Source organism: Salmo trutta, chromosome 1 (genome assembly GCF_901001165.1).
Source record: "Salmo trutta chromosome 1, fSalTru1.1, whole genome shotgun sequence".
Taxonomy (NCBI): Eukaryota; Metazoa; Chordata; class Actinopteri; order Salmoniformes; family Salmonidae; genus Salmo; species Salmo trutta.
Genome location: NC_042957.1, coordinates 31926450 through 31951199, shown reverse-complemented (window position 1 = coordinate 31951199; position 24750 = coordinate 31926450). Strand labels below are relative to the sequence as shown.

Genomic DNA, 24750 nt, shown 5'->3' with positions numbered 1-24750 from the left:
AATAAAGGGAACACTTAAACAACACATCCTAGATCTGAATGAAAGAAATAATCTTATTAAATACTTTTTTCTTTACATAGTTGAATGTGCTGACAACAAAATCACACAAAAATAATCAATGGAAATCCAATTTATCAACCCATGGAGGTCTGGATTTGGAGTCACACTCAAAATTAAAGTGGAAAACCACACTACAGGCTGATCCAACGTTGATGTAATGTCCTTAAAACAAGTCAAAATGAGGCTCAGTAGTGTGTGTGGCCTCCACGTGCCTGTATGACCTCCCTACAATGCCTGGGCATGCTCCTGATGAGGTGGTGGATGGTCTCCTGAGGGATCTCCTCCCAGACCTGGACTAAAGCATCCGCCAACTCCTGGACAGTCTGTGGTGCAACGTGGCGTTGGTGGATGGAGCGAGACATGATGTCCCAGATGTGCTCAATTGGATTCAGGTCTGGGGAACGGGCGGGCCAGTCCATAGCATCAATGCCTTCCTCTTGCAGGAACTGCTGACACACTCCAGCCACATGAGGTCTAGCATTGTCTTGCATTAGGAGGAACCAAGGGCCAACCGCACCAGCATATGGTCTCACAAGGGGTCTGAGGATCTCATCTCGGTACCTAATGGCAGTCAGGCTACCTCTGGCGAGCACATGGAGAGCTGTGCGGCCCCCCAAAGAAATGCCACCCCACACCATGACTGACCCACCGCCAAACCGGTCATGCTGGAGGATGTTGCAGGCAACAGAACGTTCTCCACGGCGTCTCCAGACTCTGTCACGTCTGTCACATGCTTAGTGTGAACCTGCTTTCATCTGTGAAGAGCACAGGGCGCCAGTGGCGAATTTGCCAATCTTGGTGTTCTCTGGCAAATGCCAAACGTCCTGCACGGTGTTGGGCTGTAAGCACAACCCCCACCTGTGGACGTCGGGCCCTCATACCACCCTCATGGAGTCTGTTTCTGACCGTTTGAGCAGACACATGCACATTTGTGGCCTGCTGGAGGTCATTTTGCAGGGCTCTGGCAGTGCTTCTCCTGCTCCTCCTTGCACAAAGGCGGAGGTAGCGGTCCTGCTGCTGAGTTGTTGCCCTCCTACGGCCTCCTGATGTACTGGCCTGTCTCCTGGTAGCGCCTCCATGCTCTGGACACTACGCTGACAGACACAGCAAACCTTCTTGCCACAGCTCGCATTGATGTGCCATCCTGGATGAGCTGCACTACCTGAGCCACTTGTGTGGGTTGTAGACTCCGTCTCATGCTACCACTAGAGTGAAAGCACCGCCAGCATTCAAAAGTGACCAAAACATCAGCCAGGAAGCATATGAACTGAGAAGTGGTCTGTGGTCCCCACCTGCATAACCACTCCTTTATTGGGGGTGTCTTGCTAATTTCCTATAATTTCCACCTGTTGTCTATTCCATTTGCACAACAGCATGTGAAATTTATTGTCAATCAGTGTTGCTTCCTAAGTGGACAGTTTGATTTCACAGAAGTGTGATTGACTTGGAGTTACATTGTGTTGTATAAGTGTTCCCTTTATTTTTTTGAGCAGTGTATAATTTATTTTCAAATGTATATCCCTCATCTGCACAAAATTGAAAGCTCTCTCTCGCAACCCCAGCTTCTTGATATGCCACACCTGCCAGGTGGATGGATTATTTTTGCAAAGGAGAAATACTCACTAATAAGAATGGAAACAAATTTGTGCAAAACATTTGAGAGAAATAAACTTTTTCTTTGTATGGAACATTTCTGGGATTTTTTATTTGAACTCATGAAACGTGTGACCAACACTTTACATGTTGCATTTATATTTTTGTTCAGTGTCACTAGAGAGATGTCACCTCTCTGGAGAAGTGAGTTGGTATGGCCCAATCCAGGTAGGAGGGTTAACAACTGGGGTCTATTCATTAGGAACCAAACAAACCAAATGGAAGCCAACAGAACGGTTTGTTAGGGACCTACCTGAATTTGTCCACTAGAAACTCTCGTTTTCTTTGCGAAACATTTTCCCATTGGCGTAAACGGTATCGCAACTATTTGCTATGGTCTTGGTCTATATAAAGGCAGCCCTGGAATTTATATCAGTCTGTTAACATTCTGCGCTAGAGGAAGTGGGCAGACTGCTGGTAGTTACCTGCCTGCCCACCATTACATGATAGGAGATTGTTGAGAGACATTCTCAGCTCAATGGTAAATAGCTGTAGTTCACTGTAAATAGTGTATTTATTTGCAGATACAGTATATTCAAGATAGACAAATATACATAACTTAATGAATAAAACTTGTTTTTCTCAATGTAATTATGAAGTGTGATCGCTAAGCATATCTGCAAACAATCATAAACTGAGCTCTAATAAACAACCAAATGTCATTGTGCTATGCGATTACATTTGCTGTCCATCTTAATGACTTACATCACAATCAACAAGTATTAGTAGATACAGTAGATTCATATTAAATTAAACCCATAACTTTTTGTTCAGTGTATAAACATACTATTCCAGTACTTCTCACATACAGTGAGTACATTTAAGCATCCACTTTTAGTGTCTCCTCTATTAGAAGAGATAAAGAGAGACGAGAATAGGAGAGAGGGAGAAGAGTGTGGTCCCAGTGGACAGTGCATTACAGGTGACATTGAGGTCAGAGTCAGTCCCACTGGAGGAGAAGGTGACGAAGCCTGGCTGGTCAGTGCTGATCTGGCTGTTGATCCAGGTCTGGTACTGGGACACTCTGGTGTACACTCCTGGGAAATTTGCTGCGGCACAGCCTTGTCCGAAACTCACAACCCCAGACTGGATCCAGATCTGACCCTGTTCGCTCACTATTGGCCCCCCGGAGTCCCCCTGTAGAGGGATACATTTTACAGTTTAGTAACTTAGCAGACGCTCTTATCCAGAGCGACTTACAGTAGTGAGTGCATACTTTATTCATACTGGTCCCCTGTGGGAATCAAACCCACAACCCTGGCATTGCAAGTGCCATGCTCTACCAACTGAGCCACCAGGTTAATCATCAGGGTCAGTGAACAATGAAATTACCATTACAAGTTCTCATGAGTTTGATTCATGATCATCTCTTTCTTGTCATTGAATAATAGCTCTGCAAACTGCAGCTAAACTGCAGCTTTGGCTCTGCAACTATTTGGAATGAAACACAGCCATGCATCACCTGACAGGCATCTTGTCCTCCACTCAGTAGACCAGCACAGATCATGTTGTTTGTGATTGAACTAAATCCAGTATAGAGACAGCTACACTCCCTGTTCCCCACTACTGGCACAGTCACCTCCTGTAGGGTCCCGGGTGAGGGAAGGGGCACTGAGGAGGAGAGACCATGAAATCAACTTTTGCTGATATTCTATTGTATACATTTCTGATCCTTTCTTTTCTGCTCCAACTGTATTGGAACAACATTTACTTGCAAAAAAGTGGTTACATGTATAGGTACATAAAGGGTATGTATGGCTTGTCAATGCAAAGTCAGCATCGGGACCATCAGATCTTACCACCACTATTGATATCGCCCCATCCGGTGACCCAGCTAGTAGTGCCAGTGTAGAAGGTGCTGTCCACTGCTGCCAGGCAGACCGGCTGGATGTAGTCAGTGAAGGTGACGGGTGATGAGAGCTTCAGCAAGCATATGTCATTGTCGCTGGTTGCACTGTTGTAGTTCGGGTTGCAGATGATCTGAGAGACCATTTGGGATACCTCGTTGGGGTTGATGCTTTGCTGATACTGCCGGCCCAGGTAGACAAGCAGGTCAGCCGTGCTGGTGCTGAGAATGAAGAGAGTTTAGACTAACTATTATTAATGTGATTATTAGACTATTAGTGTGCTTGCTGATGCCGTTTTTCACAATTCAGTGATGTATTTTAGAGAGATAATGTCACCTCACTGGAGTCATTACCACTCCTACAACTTATTTGACAACCATTAATACTGTACTTTAAAACAAGTACAGTACAAACTAGCAAGCACATACAGGTAACTGCAAAAATAAAGGAAACAATTGAATAAATGAGGGCTACAAAGTCAATTGAAAGCAGGTGCTTCCACACAGGTTTGGTTCCTGTGGCAACAACATACATAAACACTTCCTCAAAATAGTCAGGATCAAGATAAATAATCTAAGAAAAATCAAGAAACCTGTAATTCATTTGAAAGTTTTTGGCCGAGGAGGTCTTAGTCGCACATTTTTACATCAAACTAAGATGTTTAGTGCAGTATTTCTCAAAGGAAAAAATGTGAATGAAAACCAGTCGTTGGATGACAACACACACTTCATTGAAGAATCCCTACTGTTGACCAATCACCGACGAAGGGGCGTAGACCTCGGCTACCAAACGTCAGCTTGCCTCAAGAAAAATAAAATGGTGTGCTTGAACAGCCGAATAAACCTGTACGCTGCCGAACACCAAAATTAACTAAACCATCGTCATAATATATGCACAAACTGTTTTGACTGGGAAGCATACGGTAACCTTCAGGGTCATGTATAAAAACATCCAGTTGCACATTATTTTGTTTGGCTACCGTGGCTAGAAGTGGTTAAAAGTGACTTTGAAGAGGAGTCTCAGATGATCATAGGTGGTTAAAAGGTGTGTGTGTGTGTGTGTGTGTGTGTGTGTGTGTGTGTGTGTGTGTGTGTGTGTGTGTCAGCCACCAGATATCAACCCAACTGAACATTTATTGGAGATTAGTTTTCCACCACCATCAACAAAACTCCAAATGATGGAATTTCTCATTGAAGAATTGTGTCACATCCCACCAAAAGAGTTCCAGACACTTGTAGAATCTATGCCAAGGTGCATTGAAGCTGTTCTGGTGGCTCAACATCCTATTAAGACACTTTATATTTTGACAAGTCCTGTATTTTGGCAGTTGAAAAAATTGAAAAAATTACCAAAATACATTATACTTTGAATTAGTTCTCTGAATTAAGTGATTAATACATGATTAAAATAGATAATTCAGTACATAGACAGCATATAAATGTTACAATATCGCCATGACATAATATATGGGTTGGGGGGATGGGTAAGGTTGTCTTTCTACCTGGGGAAGCAGTGAGCGGCAGTCAGCACCCACTCTTGGTTGATAAGGGAGCCTCCACAAAAATGGCCGTTGGAGTTTTGCAGACTGGCCTGCCATGGCCAGCTCCCTGCAACTGCATCCTGACCCCCAACAATCTTTGTGTTGAGAGAAGCAATGCCACACACTGGAGAAGACAAACAGAGGAGAGACAGCTCATGATTGAACACACAAATCCCTCACAGTATAAAAACAGCATTAAGGAAGATAACCTAGCTGATATGAAGCACTGCAGTTGCACGTAATAATAACAACTTACCATTTGCCTGTGAATGTCCACCTGGTGGAGAGAGAGTGGTTTGGTGTTATTAAAGGGGTTTACAGTTACCAGGTTACAGTGCTTAAAGCACTATTCAAGCGTGAAAAAGTAAAAATATAAGTATAATTTGAAAAATAAAATGTATTGAGTAAATGTATTTATTGATTATCTTAATTTTGATAAGAGATTAACATTTTATGTATTTTAAGGTGTTTGTTGATGTGAAGATAAATCTAAATGTATCGATTCTAAGGATGCTGAAAAAGTTTGAATACTTCTGGCTTAAAGAGATATGCTAAATGGGGGAGGAAACAAATATCTAAATATGTAAAATCGCTGAACTATCCCTTTAAGTAGCTGGAAATCTTACAGTGTGTAGCTCTATCAAAATAGAATGATGCCCTACAAAATGATAGCCAGTGTATTAGGAAAGTTTAGACCCCTTAACTTTTTCCACATTTTGTTATGTTACAGCTTTATTCTAATATGGATTAAATAAAAAAAAGTTTCCTTATCAATCAACACACAATACCCCATTATGACAAAGTGGAAACAGGTTTAGACATTTTTGCAGAAGTATTAAAAATAAAAAACAGAAATACCTTATTTACATAAGTATTCAGACCCTTTGCTATGAGCCTCGAAATTGAGATCAGGTGCATCCTGTTTCCATTGATCATCCTTGAGATGTTTTTATAACTTGATTTGAGTCCACGTGTAGTAAATTCAATTGATTGGACATGAATTGGAAAGGCACACAAAGACTCACAAAGACTCATTGTCCATTTGGAAGACCCATTTGCGACCAAGCTTTAACTTCCTGACTAATGTCTTGAGATGTTGCTTCAATATATCCACATAATTTTCCTGACTCATGATGCCATCTATTTTGTGAAGTGCACCAGTCCCTCCTGCAGCAAAGCACCCCCATAACATGATGCTGCCACCCCCGTGCTTCACAGTTGGGATGGTGTTTTTCGGCTTGCAAGCCTCCCACTTTTTCCCTCCAAACATAACGATGGTCATTATGGCCAAAAAGTTATATTTTTGTTTCATCAGACTAGAGGACATTTCTCCAAAATGTACGATCTTTGTCCCCATGTGCAGTTGAAAACCGTAGTCTGGCTTTTTTAATGGCAGTTTTGGAGCAGTGGCTTCTTCCTTGCTTAGCGGCCTTTCAGGTTATGTCGATATAGGACTTACTGTGGAAAAATATACTTTTGTACCCGTTTCCTCCAGCATCTTCACAAGGTCCTTTGCTGTTGTTCTGGGATTGATTTACACTTCTCGCACCAAAGTACATTCATCTCTAGGAGACAGAACACATCTCCTTCCTGTGCGGTACGACGGCTGCGTGGTCCCATGGTGTTTATACTTGCGTACTATTGTTTGTACAGATGAACGTGGTACCTTCAGGCGTTTGAAAATTGCTCCTAAGGATGAACCAGACTTGTGGAGGTCTACAAATGTTTTTCTGAGATCTTGGCTGATTTCTTTTGATTTTCCCATGATATCAAGCAAAGAGGCACTGAGTTTGAAGGTAGGCCTTGAAATACATCCACAGGTATACCTCCAATTGACTCAAATGATGTCAATTAGCCTATCAGAAGCTTCTAGAGCGAAGACATCATTTTCTGGAATTTTCCAAGCTGTTTAAAGGCACAGTCAACTTAGTGTATGTAAACTTCTGACCCACTGGAATTGTGATACAGTGAATTATAAGTGAAATAATCTGTCTGTAAACATTTGTTGGAAAAATGACTTGTGTCATGCACAAAGTAGATGTCCTAACCGACTTGCCAAAACTATAGTTTGTTAACAAGAATTTTGTGAAGTGGTTGAAAAACGAGTTTTAATGACTCCAACCTAAGTGTATGTAAACTTCCGACTTCAACTGTATTGACTTATGTAAATAAGGTATTTCTGTTTTTTATTTTTAATAAATTTGCAAGAATGTCTAAAAACCTGTTTTCGCTTTGTCATTATAGTGTATTGTGTGTAGTATGCTCAAGGGGAAAAAAGTATTGAATCCATTTTAGAATAAGGCTGTAACTTAACAAAATGTGGAAAAATTCTACGTGTCTGAATACTTTCCGAAGGCTCTGTGCATACACTGCATATATATATATGTCACAGAAACAGCCCACTAGGCAAGAATATACTTGGCTCTCTAGGTGAAACTTGTGGTAACTCGATGCTGGTAGGGTTTTTGTCATATCAACCCTTTCGTTTATACACCATTCAGTGCCGCTCAGTGGATGTCCTTCTAAGGGCGTAAAGACGATAGACAAACAAACGTGCATTTCCAGAATTTAATGTTTGGAACATCCATTGTTATATTCTTAGTCTCATTCTCTTTCTCAAGACAAAGGAGATTATTGTGGACTACAGGAAAAGGAGGACCGAGTATGCCCCCATTCTCATCGATGGGGCTGTAGTGGAGCAGGTTGAGCGCTTCAAGTTCCTTGGCGTCCACATCACCAACAAACTAACATGGTCCAAGCACACCAAGACAGTCGTGAAGAGGGCACGACAAAACCTATTCCCCCTCAGGAGACTGAAAAGATTTGGCATGAGTCCTCAGATCCTCAAAATGTTTTACAGCTGCACCATCGAGAGTCTTCTGACGGGTTGCCTCACTGCCTGGTATGGCAACTGTACGGCCTCCGACCGCAAGGCACTACAGAGGGTAGTGTGTACGGCCCAGTACATCACCGGGGCCAAGCTTCCTGTCATCCAGGACGTCTATACCAGGCGGTATCAGAGGAAGGCCCTAAACATTGTCAAAGACTCCAGCCACCCTAGTCATAGACTGTTCTCTCTGAAACCACACGGAAAGCGGTACCGGAGCACCAAGTCTAGGTCCAAGAGGCTTCTAAACAGCTTTTACCCCCAAACCATAAGACTCATGAACAGCTAATCAAATGGCTACCCAGACTATTTGCATTGCCCCCTCCCCCACGATGCTGCTACTCTCTGTTATTATCTACGCATAGCCACTTTAATAACTCTACCTACATGCACATAATTACCTCAATTACCACGACACCAGTGCCAAAAGCACTTTGACCCATTGACTCTGTACCGGTCCCCCTTGTATACAGCCCCACTATTGTTATTTACTGCTGCTCTTCAATTATTTGTTATTCTTATCTCTTACTTTTTTAGGGATTTTCTTAAAACTGCATTGTTGGTTAAGGGCTTGTAAGTAAGCATTTCACTGTAAGGTCTACACCTGTTGTATTCGGAGCATGTGACAAATAAAACTTGATTTGATTTAACATCTAAACAGTATCACTGTGTCAAGTGGGTGAAACTCAACAGTGAACAACAGAAATGTGATCTGGTTAGACTGGTCTATTGTTGATCCAGGCTGTATCACAACCGGCTGTGATTGGGAGTCCCATAGGGCGGCGCACAATTGGCCCAGCTCTTCCCGGGTAGGTCGTCATTGTAAATAAGCATTTGTTCTTAACTGACTTGCTTAGTTAAATAAAGGTTAAATTTAAAGTATATATGTATTGTTGTCTTTTAATAATAAGAAGTAGATATAACGGTAGTTTGAGTGAGAATCTTTGATTTAGTCAGCGATTTAGTCACTTTGTTTTTGTTAAACAGTAATATCACTTGGGACAGTCCTGTGAAGAATGTTTTGGCTATCATATTAATTATCGATGAAAGTGGTGTCATGTGCAAGACTTGTATTACACTGAAAGGTTCAGTATAAGAATGACTACATCATTTCAAAAGACATGTATAATTTCAATTACTAATCATAGATAACTTCAACTTCCTAAATACTCAACTTTTTTTTTGGGGGGGGGGGGTCTCACAAAATGAGGCAGTAATCATTACAAAAACAAATATAAACACGGACCAAAATAGATTATGGTCCTGTAATATACTGTAAAAGCAGTGATATCAAACATATTCACCGTTTTAATGCAGTCTAAACTTTCCTTTATTATTTTGGGAACGAACTCAATCTCTGTCTATATAGGAATCTAGTCAAACTGTAAAATAATTTTACTTGGAAATGTACAGTACTTCATAGTAAAGTGTGAACTTGGTGAGTTTTCTCTAAATGTATTAAAGTAACTCAAAGTGGAATGCTGGTCAATAATAATAATAATAATTCTCTATTACCTTTTCCCATGCAGGTCAACGCTACTACAACAGCACACAATGCCCACCCCGACTCCATCCTATCAGCTGCTACGGCTTTGTGTGTGTCCTGTCTTTAAAATACATTTGGTTGAAGGAGGAGGTATGTACCACAGGAGGTTGGTGGCACCTTAATTGAGGAGGATGGGCTGTGGTAATGGCTCACCACACTGACTCATTCCATTAGCTCCATGTCTGACATTATTATGAGCCGTCCTCAGTCTCCTGTGGTATTTACATAGGTAGGTAATAGCTTGTATTGTTGAGTCAGGGTGTGACGCATACCTCGTGACACATGTCCTCTCTCTCTCTCTGTCTCTCTCTCGCTCTTCCTCTCTGTGCGTATGTCCTCCCCTGCTTTGCCTCATTCAGCACTCTTAATTTTCAATTATTCTCAGTTAAATGAAAATCCTGTATTTGTAATTCTATCATCCTTACAATTAAAGAGTAAACATACATACCTACACACACTCTTTAAACCCCCTATGCCCCTTTGAGACCACCCTTTCAAAGTCACTGCAATTTCTTCCTCTATCCATTGTAGCCAAAATAATGGGCAACCTGCATTTTTATAAAGGACCCTAACCATGATGGGATGTTAATAGCTTAATTAACTCAGAAAACCACACCTGTGTGAATGCACCTGCTCTCACTCACTCACACACTTGTGTCCTACCTCATAGCTTTGCTGTTGGCGTCATGTCATCTAGAGTGACTTGTTTTAGAGGTAGTGCCCCTTCCTCTCTATCCCCAGAGAGACTAATTTTAGAGGCAGCGCCCCCCTCTATCTCATTTTAAAGAGAATGCCACCCCGCCTTCTCTTTATCCCCAGAGAGACTCATTTTTGAGGCAGTGCCTCCCTTCTCGGGGGCAGACCACAAGAGTCCTGGACCAACCTAATCCAGCAAAGTTATACATTCAAAACAGAGGTACTTAGAATACTTTTAAGTACAACCTTCTTTCCATGCTTGCGTCCACCCTGGTTTCCTTTCTTCCTTTTTTTTTAGATAAACACTGATCTGTGGGTGACTGGATTTGAACAGGCAAGGCCTTCCCCCTTTTGGTTTTTACCAAATCCAACCTTTTGAAATCGGTGAATAGGGAGGACGGAAAGCAGGCTGCTTTTATTTGAAAGATATCCCAGGTCTAACACATCATAGGCTGTTAAGATGGAGGTAGAAATGTAACCAATTTCAATCTTCAGCTTAACAGCTGTTTTACTGGGTACACCTACATGTTTCAAGCTGACCTCCATTGTCCCTGTTCTCAAGAACTCCAATGTAAACTGCCTAATTGACTATCGTCCTGTAGTACTCACATCTGTTATCAAGAAGTGCTTTGAAAGGCTGGTCATGGCACACATCAACACCATCATCCCAGACACAGTCCAATTCGAATGCCGCCCCAACAGATCCACAGAAGACGCAATCTCAATTGCACTTCACACAGCTCTCTCCCACCTGGACAAGAGGAATACCTACTGTATGTGAGAATGCTGTTCATTGACTACAGCTCAGCGTTCAACACCATAATCCCCTCCAAGCTCGGGACCCTGGGACTGAACACCTCCCTTTGCGACTGAATCCTGGACTCCCTGACAGGCCGCCCCCAGGCAGTAAGGGTAGGCTACAACACCACTACACTGAGCCTCAACACGGGGGCCCCTCAGGGTGTGTGCTTAGTCCCGCAATATACAAAAAAAAAAATATCATCATCAAGTGTGATGGCTAATAGAAAGGCATTTAACAATCATATGAACTGAGTTCTGATAAACAACCAAATGTAATCCTGTAGCATTACAAAATTACATTTGCTTTCCAACTTAATTATTTACATCACAAGAACATATTTACCAGTAGATTCATTTTCACATTGAATTAAAACACACTTATTGTGCATTTCTGATCTTTCGTGGTCTGCTCCAACTGTTTTGGTACAAACGGAATGGGCAAAAGAAGTGGTTACATGTATAGGTATATAAAGGGTATGTATGGCTTGTCAATTCAAAGTCAGCATCGGGACCATCAGATCTCACCACCACTATTGATATCGCCCCATCCGGTGACCCAGCTAGTAGTGCCAGTGTAGTAGGTGCTGCCCACTGCTGCCAGGCAGACCGGCTGGATGTAGTCAGTGAAGGTGACGGATGACGAGAGCTTCAGCAAACATATGTCATTGTCGCTGGTTGTACTGTCGTAGTTCGGGTGGCGGATGATCTGAGAGACCGTTTGGGATACCTCGTTGGATTTGATGCTTTGCTGATTCTGCCGGCCCAGGTAGACAAGCAGGTCAGACGTGTTGGTGCTGAGAATGAAGGGAGTTGATGCTAACTATTATTAGTGTGCTTGCTGACACTGTTTACACAATTCTGTGATGTATAGCTCTCTGGAGTCACTACCACTGCTACAACTTATTTGACAAGCAGTAATAATTGAAGACCAGCCAGCAAGCACACATTTTCTTTAGGAAATTTACTTTGCAAGTTAACTCAAGTTAATTTATTTTAATTGACATGGCAGGAAAATACAGCGTAGATAGACGTTTCAATCATACATTGACATAATATACTGTAAGGGTTGGCGGATGGGTGAGGTTAGGTCTTTCTACCTGGAGAAGCAATAAGCAGCAGTCAGGACCCACTCTTTGTTGATAAAGGAGCCTCCATAAAAATGGCTGCTCTGTCTGTGCAGACTGGCCTGCCACTGCCAGATCCCTGCAACTGCATCCTGACTCCCCACAATCTTTGTTGAGAGAATCAGTACCACACACTGGAGAAGACAGACAGAGGAGAGACAGCTCATGCTAGAGCACACAAATCCCTCAAAGTATAAAAAGAGCAACAAGAAAAAAAGCCGATATGAAGCATGTCATCATTTTTAACAGCTGTGCATGGCCACCTGGGGGAGAGAAAGTGGACTGATGTTATTAATACATGCTAAACAAGGGAGGAAACAAATATTAAAATGTGTAAAATCGCCGAACTATCTAATCAAATCAAATTGTATTTGTCACATGCCCCGAATACAACAGGTGAAATGCTTAATTTACAAGCCCTTAACCAACAATGCAGTTTCAAGAAAATATAACAAAAAAAGTTTTAAAAAGTAAGAGATAAGAAAAACAAATAATTAAAGAGCAGCAGTAAATAACAATAGCGGGGCTGTATACAGGGGGTACTGGTACAGAGTCAACGTGTGGGGGCCCCTTGTCAAGGTAATTGAGGTAATTATGTACATGCAGGTAGGTTTATTTAATTGGTTGTGCATAGATAGTAACAGAGAGTAGCAGCAGCATGGGGGAGGCAATGCAAATAGTCTGGGTAGCCATTTGATTAGCTGTTCAGGAGTCTTATGGCTTGGGGTGGAAGCTGTTTAGATGCCTCTTGGACCTAGACTTGGCGCTTCGGTACCGCTTGCCATGCGGTAGCAGAGAGAACAGTCTATGACTAGGGTGGCTGGAGTCTTTAACTATTTTTAGGGCCTTCCTGTGACACCGCCTGGTATATAGGTCCTGGATGGCAGGAAGCTTGGCCACGGTGATGTAATGGGCCGTACGCACTACCCTCTGTAGTGCCTTGCGGTCGGAGGCCGAGCAGTTGCCATACCAGGCAGTGATGCAGCCCGTCAGAATGCTCTCGATGGTGCAGCTGTAGAACCTTTTGAGGATCTGAGGACCCATGCCAAATCTTTTCAATCTCCTGAGGGGGAATAGGTTTTGTCGTGCCCTCTTTACGGATGTCTTGGTGTGCTTGGACCATGTTAATTTGTTGGTGATGTGGACGCCAAGGAACTTGAAGCTCTCAACCATCTCCATTACAGCCTCGTCAATGAGAACAGGGGCGTGCTCGGTCCTCCTTTTCCTATCGGCCACAATCATCTCCTTTATCTTGATCACGTTGAGGGAGAGGTTGTTGTTCTTGCACCACACAGTCAGGTCTCTGACCTCCTCCCTATAGGTTGTCTCAGCCTTGTCGGTGATCAGGCCTACCACTGTTGTGTCATCAGCAAACGTAATGATGGTGTTGGAGTCGTGCCTGGCTGTGCAGTCATGAGTGAACAGGGAGTACAGGAGGGGACTGAGCACACACCCTTGAGTGGCCCCCGTGTTGAGGATCAGCGTGGCGGATGTGTTGTTACCTACCCTTACCATCTGGGGGCGGCCCGTCAGGAAGTCTAGGATTCAGTTGCAGAGGGAGGTGTTTAGTCCCAGGGTCCTTAGCTTAGTGATGAGCTTTGAGGGCACTATGGTGTTGAAAAGCTGTAGTCAATGAATAGCATTCTCACATAGGTGTTCCTTTTGTCCAGGTGGGAAAGGGCTGTGTGGAGTGCAATAGAGATTGCATCATCTGTGGATCTGTTGGTGCTTTGTGCAAATTGGAGTGTTGGAGATCAGCCTACGTGAACGTTCCCTAGCAGATATCTCAACTTGGATGTCACTCCACCACCTCAAGCTCAACCTCGACAAGACAGAGCTGCTCTTCCTCCCAGAAAAGGCCTGCCTGCTAAAAGACCTCTCCATCATGGTTGACAACTCCACAGTATCGCCCTACCAGAGTGCAAAGAACCTTGGCATGACCCTGGACAACACCCTTTTGTATTCTGCAAATATCAAAGCAGTGACTCGCTCCTGCAGGTTCATGCTCTACAACATCCCTAACTCACACAGGAAGTGGCACAGGTCCTGATCTAGGCACTTGTCCTCTTCGGTCTGGACTACTGCAACTGGCTGTTGGCTGGGCTCCCCGCTTATACCATCAAACACCTGCAACTTATCCAGAACGCTGCAGCACGCCTGGTTTTCAACTGTCACCCCGCTCCACAGCACACTCCACTGGCTTCCAGTCAAAGCTCGCATCCACCACAAGACCATGGTGCTTACCTATGGAACAGCAAGAGGAACTGCCCCTTCCTACCTTCAGGCTATGCTCAAACCCTACACCGCAACCATGGGCTCCCTAGTGGCGCAGCGGTCTAAGGCACTGCATCTCAGTGATAGAGGTATCACTACAGACCCTGGTTAGATTCCAGGCTGTATCACAACCGGCTGTGATTGGAAATCCCATAGGGCGGCGTATAATTGGCCCAGTGTCGTCCGGGTTAGAGTTTGGCCGGGGTAGGCCGTCATTGCAAATAAGAATTTGTTCTTAACTGACTTGCCTAGTTAAATAAAGGTTAAAGAAAAAAAGAAAAAAACATGAGCACTCTGTTCTGCCACCTCTGGTCTCTTGGCCCTCCTGGTCTCTTGGCCCTCAGCCCAGTCCAAGCTCTTCTCTGTCCTGGCACCCCAATGGAGTCCCTGCCCATCTTCCAAAAGGATCTAAAACCCTACCTCTTCAAACAGTATCTTAAATAATCCTCCTTCCTCCTCACCTCGACCCCCCACCCCCATTAGACATGTAACGAGTACTTTTGGGTGTCAAGAAAAATATTTGGAGTAAAAACGACATTATTTTCTTTAGGAATGTAATGAAGTAAAAGTTGTAAAAAATATACAAATAATAAAGTAAAGTACAGATACCCCCAAAAAGGACTTAAGTCGGAGCGGGGTTACAAAATGCAATCATATCACACGCAATTTTACAATTTAGCCTATAAAATTGTCATATCTCTTTTTTATACAGACTAGCTAAAAAAATACTGAAACTTGGATTATGATAATTCGCTGGTAAAAAAGTTGAGAAGCAAAAACATATGTTCTGAATCCCCTATTTTAATTTGCCCAATGGGTCAGTGATTTCAGAGTCCCTGTACAGAGCAATATGAATGTCAATATACACAATAAGCTGACTGGGGAGGTGATTTCCCACAGTCGAAGTCCCGCAATAAGAGCTATGGCGCTAATATTTGTGTGATCTCTTCAAAGTTGTGTTCTGTGGTTGTCACTGAGTAGACTGATACCCCATTTCATGGATCCACAATCCATAGGTAAGGCTGTACAGTGCAATATGAATGTCCAACATGGTTGACTGGTAAGCTTTATGTGGCTCATTTCATAGTGGTTTCAAAGTCCCGCAATAAGAGCTACGACACTAATATTTGTGAAAACTCTTCACAGTTGTGTTCTGTGTGTGTCACTGAGTATAATGATACCCCCATTTCATTGATCCATAATCCATAGGTAAGGCTGTACAGTGCAATATGAATGTACAATTCATATCTAATACATGCACAGTGCAATTCAACTGATTTTAGTTTTCTTCTAATTATTGTATTTTCTTCCATTTATATAACAACATTCCGACTTTGTTTAGCATTATCTAGTCCAAATTGCATAATTCCTTTATTTGTATTCATTTGCATCACTTTCAATGACTGACTTTTATTTTGAAAGCAAACCGCAAACGCCACAATTGTGGCTATTCCTTATTGTGAATGTCTCTATCCGCCACCAGGTTCATAAATACTACCTAAGTTTCTGCAAGCATCTCAAACAGAAATCCGACTCAACATGGCTTACACCGTTGCAGGTGGAACCAAGAAGAAAGTCTGCTACTACTATGACGGTAAAGAAGTGCATGTTCATTTTGAGTTTTCAGAATAAGTTTCCAAGGCCAAACTAGCGCGTTAGCTAGGGTGCGTGATGACAGCCAGTGCAGTGTAATATCCATTCATTCTCTGAATAGCTAGGTAATCTTGGCTAGCGATCCTGACATGATTTGTTTTCTGTTCCTGTTATGATTCTGAAATAACTTACGAGACGGTGTTCTAGAATCTAGATATATCGGTAAACTAGACTTGCTAGTGAACGTTAACAAGCTACTGTAGCTAGTGCTAGTTTAGCCGGCTTCACTCTTGTCGGGGCACATTGTGTGTAGCTAGCGAGGTTAGCCAGCCACAGCAACGTTTACTTTTACAACTAATATGATGTTAAACAAGTAAACACGCTGTTGTGGTATTTTGTTTTATGAAATTGAAAATATAAGCAGAAAGTTAAATTGATTTACTACCGCCAGCAAGGGACCAGTAATAGCGTTGAAGACTGAAGATGACGACACTAGCGGCTATTGCGCATTATCGGCGTTGCTTCATGCGCTAGTACTGCTAACTGACTGCATTGTTGTAGTAACGTTAGTAAAAAAATACAATTATGTGGTAGTAGAAGTATGGTTAGAGTTGGAATGTTGCATGGGGATAGTTAGCTGTGTGAAACATCAACATTTCTCAAATGTAGGCTCTGTTTCTAGTTATGGTCTTTTTTTCCCCCCTTTTTAACAGGTGACATTGGCAATTACTATTATGGACAAGGGCATCCCATGAAACCACACCGAATTCGAATGACCCACAACCTACTGTTGAACTATGGACTATACAGAAAAATGGAAATATATGTACGTTTATAACACGATTTCAAGTAAAAAAGGTTAATTCTGAATATGTAGGTATGGCATGTTCTCTCTTTCGCCATCAACTAGGCAATTGTTATTCTTCGTTGCAGAGACCACACAAAGCCACTGCAGAGGAAATTACCAAATACCACAGTGACGATTACATCCAGTTCCTCAGATCCATACGACCAGACAACATGTCGGAGTACAGCAAGCAAATGCAGCGGTGTAAGTCGAGCCATAACTAGGGTCAGGAGTTGTTACTAACCTTATGACTGGACCAGGGAAAACTACCCATATTAACCTAGTATTGAGAAAAGGGGGGGAAAAATGATATATAGATTGCTAGAATCACTAATTTGTGTTTTTGTTTTTATTATAGTTAATGTTGGTGAGGATTGTCCTGTATTTGATGGGTTGTTTGAGTTCTGCCAGTTGTCTACTGGTGGCTCTGCTGGTAAGTACATGCATACAAATATATTCCCATGAATACATGCAATACATGACCAAAAGTATGTGGATGGGGTTGAGATCAGGGCTCTGTGTAGGCCAGTCAAGTTCTTCCACACCGATCTCGACAAACCATTTCGTGCATGGGGGCATTGTCATGCTGAAACAGGAAAGGGCCATCCCCAAACTGTTGCCACAAAGTTGAAGCACATAATTGTCTAGAATGTCATCTTAATGCTACAGCATACAATGTTTTTTCACTGGAACTAAGGGGCCTATACCTCCAACCATGGAAAAACAGCCCCAGACCATTATTCCTCCTCCACCAACCTTTACAGTTGGCACTATGCATTCGGGCAGGTAGCGTTGTCCTGGCATCCGCTAAACCCAGATTCGTCCGTCGGACTGCCTGATGGTGAAGTGTCATTCATCACTCCAGAGAACGCATTTGCACTGTTCCATAGTCCAATGGCGGTGAGCTATGCACCACTCCAGCCGACACTTGGCATTGTGCATGGTGATCTTAGGCTTGTGTGTGCCTGCTCGGCCATGGAAACCCGTTTCATGTAGCTCCCGACGAACAGTTCTTGTGCTTCCAGAGGCAGTTTGGAACTCGGTAGTGAGTGTTGCAACCGAGGACAGACCTTTTTTTTTTTTTACTCGCTAAGGCCATTCTACTGCCAATGTTTGCATATGGAGATTGCATGGCGGTGTGCTCAATTTTATACACCTGTCAGCAACTTGTGTGGCTGAAATGGCAGTCCACTAATTTGAAGGGGTGTCCACATACTCTTGTGTATATACAGTACCAGTCAAAAGTTAGGACACCTACTCATTCAAGGGTTTTTCTTTATTACTATTTTCTACATTGTAGAATAATAGTGAAGAAACTATGAAATAACACATGTAGTAACCAAAAAAAGTGTTAAAAATGTAAATATGTATTTAGATTCTTCAAAGTAGCCACTCTTTGTCTTGATGACACCTTTGCACACTCTTGGCATTTTCTCAACCGCCTTCACCTGGAATGCTTTTCCAACAGCCTTGAAGGTGTTCCCACACATGCTGAGCACTTGTTGGCTGCTTTTCCTTCACTCTGCTGTCCAACTCATCCCAAACCATTTCAATTGGGTTGAGGTCGGGTGATTGTGGCGGCCAGGTCATCTGATGCAGCTCTCCGTCTTGGTCAAATAGGCATTGCTCAGCCTGGAGGTGTGTTTTGGGTCATTGTCCTGTTGAAAAACAAATGATAAGCCCACTAAGCGCAAACCAGATGGGATGGTGTATTGCTGCAGAATGCTGTGGTAGCCATGCTGGTTAAAGTGTGCCTTGAATTCTAAATAAATCACTGACAGTGTCACCGGCAAAGCACCATCACACGATCTCCTCCATGCTTCACGGTGGGAACCACATGCGGAGATCATCCGTTCACCTACACTGCATCGCAAAGACTGTGGTTGGAACCAAAAATCTCAAATTTGGACTCATCAGAGCAAAGGATAGATTTCCACCGGTCTAATGTCCATTGCTCGTTTTTCTTGGCACAAGCAAGTGTCTCCTTATTTATGTTTTTTAGTAGTGGTTTCTTTGCAGCAATTTGACCATGAAAGCCTGATTTCATGCAGTCTCCTTTGAACAGTTGATGTTGACATGTCTGTTTACTTGAACTCTGTGAAGCATTTATTTGTAGTGCAATTTCTAAAGCTGGTAACTGCAGCAGAGGTAACTCTGGGATTTCCTTTCCTGTGGCGGTCCTCATGAGAGCCAGTTTCATCATAGCGCTTGATGGGTTTTGCGACTGCACTTTCAAAGTTCTTGAAGTTTTCCAGATTGACTGACCTTCATGTCTTAAAGTAATGATGAACTGTCATTTCTCTTTGCTTATTTGAGCTGTTCTTGCCATAATATGGACTTGGTCTTTTACCAAATAGGGCTATCTTCTGTGTACCACCCCTACTTTGTCACAACACAACTGATTGGCTCAAACCCATTAAGAAGGAAAGAAATTCAACAAATTACCTTTTAACAAGGCACACCTGTTAATTGAAATCCATTCCAGGTGACTACCTCATGAAGCTGGTTGAGAGAATGCCAAGAGTGTGTAAAGCTTTCATGGCAAAGGGTGGCTACTTTGAAGAATCTCAAATATAACATAAATAAAAATATAACACTCGTTTTGGTTACTACAGTGTGGTTAGAGCTGGAATGTTATTTCATAGTTTTGATGTCTTCACTATTATTCTACAGTGTAGAAAATAGTCAAAATAAAGAACCCTGGAATGAGTTGGGGTAACCCAAACATCTTATTTTTATTTTTTTCTGTCTACAGTTTTTCACCTGCAAACAGTAGAACTAGTCCCTATTGGTTCAGAAATCACAACACATGCTTGTGAAAATAGTGTAAACAAAAATATTTTTCTTCCCTTGGCACAGCGGGATCGGTGAAACTCAACAGGCAGCAGACGGACATTGCGGTGAACTGGGCCGGTGGACTCCACCACGCTAAGAAGTCTGAGGCCTCTGGCTTCTGTTACGTCAATGACATTGTGTTGGCCATTCTGGAGCTCCTCAAGTGAGTTTGTGTTCTCAGATAGAAACCGGCTAATCCGTATGACTTCTACAAGGAAATGCATTAGTAATGGTGACTTGTTTTTTTTGTAGACACCCTGATATAGCTATGTGTATTCTACTAAGCATGCCTCAGGTTTAATTATTCACCCCTCATTCCCAGGTACCATCAGAGGGTACTGTACATAGATATTGACATCCACCATGGGGATGGAGTAGAGGAAGCCTTCTACACCACAGACCGGGTCATGACTGTGTCCTTCCACAAATACGGAGAGTACTTCCCCGGGACTGGAGACCTCAGGGTGAGTACTTGGGCACGTCCCAAATGGCACTACGTTTGACCAGCAGAAGTAGTGCGGTATGTACAGATCAGGATGCCATTTGGGACGTAGCCCCATGTGTCACACCTCAATGTGAACTTCCTGGTGCTCTGTGACAGGGGGGCCCATTGATAGCTGGGTAGAGACTTTCTTTCCACAGTTATAGTTACAAAGTAATCTCACTTTCATTATTTGTAGTATTTTGCTTGGGAAGAGCACTTTATGATGGATGCAGTATTTTAGTTATGGCTTAGCAAGTGTGTAAACGTGTTTAAAATCCTCAATTGCCACTCTGTTCTTAGGATATTGGTGCTGGAAAAGGCAAATACTACGCTGTCAACTTCCCGCTGAGGGACGGCGTTGATGATGAGTCGTATGAGCTTATCTTCAAGCCTGTAAGTATGCTCAGGTGTCGCAGTGTTCAGTGCTGAACTCTAGCAGGGCTGCAGGTAGCCTAGTGGATAAGAGCATTGGGCCAGTAACCGAAAGGTCGCTGGTTCGATTCCCAGAGTTGACTAGGTGAAAAATCTGTCCTTGAGCAAGGCACTTAACAGTAATTGCTCTGGTCTAAGCATTTACAGTGAAATGGCCTCTGCAGAGGTCAGGGCATTCATACTTGCGTTTCGCAGAGCTATTGTCAAGGAAGTGAGTTTGTTTATACAGGGCCTCCCACAAACCACTTATCGTCAACCAATCATGTCAATGCGGAGCTATACGGAGCCCTCCGCATTGTTGCAAAATTTGAGGCGCACGGCAATGTGGTACGGAGCTCAATTTGGCCTCTGCAGGCGCAGCAAAAGCATCACACCCTCCATACGGAGCCTTCAACCACATTTTTGGGATCAAGCATAAATTGGCTTTTACCCTACGAGGTCCGGATTCTGATGGCTTTCTGTTCTACCTGATACATTTTACACACCTGGTGGCCCAGGTCTAAATTAGTCCCTGATTTTAGAGGGAAACAATGGAAAAGAGAGAAAAAAGTGCTTTATGTCTTGGCAGGTGATGGCCAAGGTGATGGAGATGTACCAGCCCAGTGCAGTGGTGCTGCAGTGTGGAGCAGACTCCCTCTCAGGAGACCGTCTGGGCTGCTTCAACCTAACCATCCGCGGTAAGGAGGCTGTATGCTAGTCGTCTTACCTGTTTTATGTGCGAGTCCATTTTAAACTTGTATAGCTTCATTTTAACTGTAATGATTGAGCCAGCATTGGGAGTTACACAGAAATCTGTTTTTAGTCTGTCATTTATTAAACAGTAATGATGATCTAATTTTGCTCTTAGAGAAGTGTATTAGTCTGTTCTAAGCCCTTCGTGTTGTTCCTATAGTTATGACGTTTTGTCTCTTCATGCTGCTTTTCCATCAGGCCATGCTAAGTGTGTTGAGTACATTAAGTCGTTCAACCTTCCCCTGCTAATGCTGGGTGGAGGAGGCTACACCATCCGCAACGTGGCCCGCTGCTGGACCTACGAGACGGCCGTGGCTCTGGATACTGAGATCCCTGACGGTGTGTTGATTTATTTTTTTCCTTATTCAAAATGCCCCATTTCCCACCCTCACGTGCCACTTTTAAGGTGCTTTCCTCATTTCAGTGTCGATTGCCTAGACCTGTATAATGCAGTGAAAATATCAAACCATTGAGGCTAGTCTACTTTTTGTAGTTTACTTAATACAATGTCTTCTCTTCCCCCTGAGATATTGGCTGGGTCTCTAGAGAAAACGCTACAGCACTAGACAGGGGCTTTGTCCCAAATTGCACCCTATTCCCTACATAGTGACCTACTTTTGGCCAGTGCCCTATTGGCCCTGGTCAAAAGTAGTGCACTATGTAGGGTTAAGGACCTGGTCAAAGGTAGTGTGTTACAAAGGGAATAGGGTGCCATTTGGGACGCATCCAGGGATAGTCCTGGTCCTGACATCTATCTGCCTACAGGGAGCTGACTAAGCAGAATATCAGTGGGCCACCGTGTGTGTGTGTGAGAGGACATTATCACAGCCTGTCAAAGGAGCCAGCTGTTTTCTTCATGGAATTCGGGACATTAACAGAACCCTTGCCCTTTCCATTATAACCGCTCTCAAGTGGAGGGACTCGTATAGGTGTAAAAATCTAACTGTCATTTTATAAAAAATGTACCTGAAAGGGTTGACATTCTGAAACTTTTTATTTTAGTTTCAGCACGTACAATGTAACCTTCATGTTCATCTTGACGCTGGCATTTTCCCTTAAGGTTTTTTTTTCTTCTCAGAACTGCCATACAACGATTACTTTGAGTACTTTGGGCCTGACTTCAAGTTGCACATCAGCCCATCCAACATGACCAACCAGAACACATTGGAGTACATGGATAAGATCAAGTAAGGACTGAGTCTGTCATGGACTATCAAATATAGCATGTCTGTTGTATTCAGCTACCGCTAAGGAGTTGCATGTCATTAAGGATGTGTGTCTGCATTGAGGTTGTTGCAGCTGCATTATTACTTTAAGAAATTGGTATTGTGGTAGGGAGTTCTCGTTGGCGTGTATGATTATCCAAGTTTCTTAGAGCCTTCTCGTGTGCTTCTGCACTGACGTTGGTTACTGCGCTAAAGCAATAGCCTTTGTGTGTATTAACCTATAGGCAGCGTCTGTTTGAGAACTTGCGGATGCTACCTCACGCCCCGGGAGTGCAGATGCAGACGGTCCCTGAGGACGCCATCACTGACGATACGGTGGATGAGGATGCAGAGGACCCCGACAAACGCATGTCCAGTAAGACACGCCTTATCTGACCAATCACACGACATTCACTGTGTACAGTCTAACTACTGCTGTTATGTCACTCCAGATGGGGTTCCATTTTCAATGTATCAGTGGCTGGATTTTCCACTATGGAATCCATCTTGGACCCTATTGCCAGTGTAACCGATGTGAAATGGCTAGTTAGTTAGCGGTGGTGCGTGCTAATAGCATTTCAATCGGTGACGTCACTCGCTCTGAGACTTAAAGTAGGGTTTCCCCTTGCGTTGCAAGAGCCGCGGCTTTTGTGGCGCGATGGGTAACGATGCTTTGGTGGGTGTCAGTTGTTGATGTGTGCAAGGGTCCCTGGTTCGAGCCCGGGTTGGGGCGAAGAGGGACGGAACCTACACTGTTACACCAGCAGCATGGATCCTATTTCCAGAAGCATCTGAATGTTGATTTCCTGTCTCGTTTTAAGTCCGTGCTTCAGACAAGAGGATAGCCTGCGACGAGGAGTTCTCCGACTCTGAGGACGAGGGAGAGGGAGGAAGGCGGAACGAAGCCAATCACAAGAAAGGAACAAAACGGACTCGAGTTGAAGAGGGAGACAAAGAGAAAGTTGGTGAGTGTTCAGAACATGGTTACCCTGACTACAAACCTTTTTTGTAAAGGACTTTCAAGAACACTTGCAATTCCCTTCATTTTAGATAAATTGAGTTAGATGAAGTAAATAACCTAGAAATATTGAATTGATAACTTGATTCAACTTGTTAATTTGTGCTGTCTTCTGTACAGAGGTGGAGAAATCGAAGGAAACAAGCACTGAGAACTGACATAAAGGTGGCTAAGAGTAATTGTGGCACCCTGCCACTGTTTGTACAGTTTTAAAAGGAGGTCATGAATTCCTGTCAGCCCTCATTTGTGCAGTGCTGCAAGATCCAAAACAATTATGATAATCTCAGGGGGGAGTACAGACCATTGTAATCTCTCATCCTTCTCTTTATCACAATAAAGACTTCATAATTGCTTGTCACAACCAGCTACTTATAGTTTGAGATGTATATGAAATTGTGCTTAATTAGAAGTAGTCACAAATGTATTCAGACACTGACTTATGTTTTGGCGTGGAAAACCGGCACACTTTCCAGTGTGAAGACTGAGCAGACTAGCAGTGCCTGATTCAGCCTCATAGTGGTGCTGTGATCTCTCCATGGACAGTCCCGAGTGTGGCAACCAGGGCAGCTAACCTTGGCTGATTCTACACCTTCGCGCCTGACTCCATACCAGACACATTATATTTAGCATTGATCTGTAGCCGTACGTTGTGAAGACTTAGTTTCCTTTGTGTACTGTAACAGTGGATTTCTAGGATTTGCAACCAACCTGGATTTGCTGTACTTTCCTTTGATACTTTTTGAATGCTTTTATATTGCGACATGCTTTATCTTCAAAATGAGACATCTACTTGTAATTAAAGTATGTGTTTTTAGAGAAGAGTATGTGGGTGTTCTTGTAGATATTTTGCATTTGCCAATTAAAAGCTTTTTTTTATACTATGTGGTGTGAATGTATGTGTTACAGTAGTTAGAGATTAGTTGGGGTAAATATGCTAAATCAACCATGATCATTTAAATGATCTACAATACGATGGGGTTCATCGCTGCCGGCTCACGTGGCAGGTACTCGCCACCGAGTGCCTTCTGTGAGCTGGATGTCACTGCAATCACTCCTTCAAGGTACTCAGAATCCCCATCACCTTTATTTGCATGTACAGGAATGGTGCTGCCCCAAACAATATACAGATGGACAATAAAATAGATATTTACACATACAGTATGTACATAATGAACA

The 24750-nt window shown here is 43.1% G+C and overlaps 3 protein-coding genes across 3 annotated transcripts; 1 reads left to right on the top strand and 2 right to left on the bottom strand.

Moving 5' to 3' along the window:
- Window positions 1–2198: 2198 nt before the first annotated feature.
- On the bottom strand, window positions 2199–9657 carry LOC115194192 (serine protease 27). The gene is made up of 6 exons (XM_029753658.1): window positions 9503–9657; window positions 5357–5377; window positions 5062–5224; window positions 3513–3781; window positions 3176–3324; window positions 2199–2850 (listed from the first exon to the last, which is right to left on the bottom strand). Exons 1-6 carry the CDS (start codon window positions 9558–9560, stop codon window positions 2563–2565), a joined length of 948 nt encoding a protein of 315 aa, XP_029609518.1. The 5' UTR covers window positions 9561–9657; the 3' UTR covers window positions 2199–2562.
- Window positions 9658–11101: 1444 nt separating this feature from the next.
- Window positions 11102–12321, bottom strand: LOC115191859 (serine protease 27-like). Its single transcript, XM_029749878.1, has 2 exons — window positions 12128–12321; window positions 11102–11824 (listed from the first exon to the last, which is right to left on the bottom strand). Exons 1-2 carry the CDS (start codon window positions 12319–12321, stop codon window positions 11545–11547), a joined length of 474 nt encoding a protein of 157 aa, XP_029605738.1. The 3' UTR covers window positions 11102–11544.
- A 3551-nt stretch (window positions 12322–15872) lies between these two features.
- On the top strand, window positions 15873–24455 carry LOC115194183 (histone deacetylase 2). The gene is made up of 13 exons (XM_029753646.1): window positions 15873–16022; window positions 16735–16847; window positions 16955–17072; window positions 17227–17301; window positions 19728–19866; window positions 20026–20167; window positions 20488–20580; window positions 21188–21296; window positions 21550–21690; window positions 22430–22538; window positions 22802–22932; window positions 23378–23521; window positions 23695–24455. Exons 1-13 carry the CDS (start codon window positions 15968–15970, stop codon window positions 23730–23732), a joined length of 1407 nt encoding a protein of 468 aa, XP_029609506.1. The 5' UTR covers window positions 15873–15967; the 3' UTR covers window positions 23733–24455.
- Window positions 24456–24750: the final 295 nt, after the last annotated feature.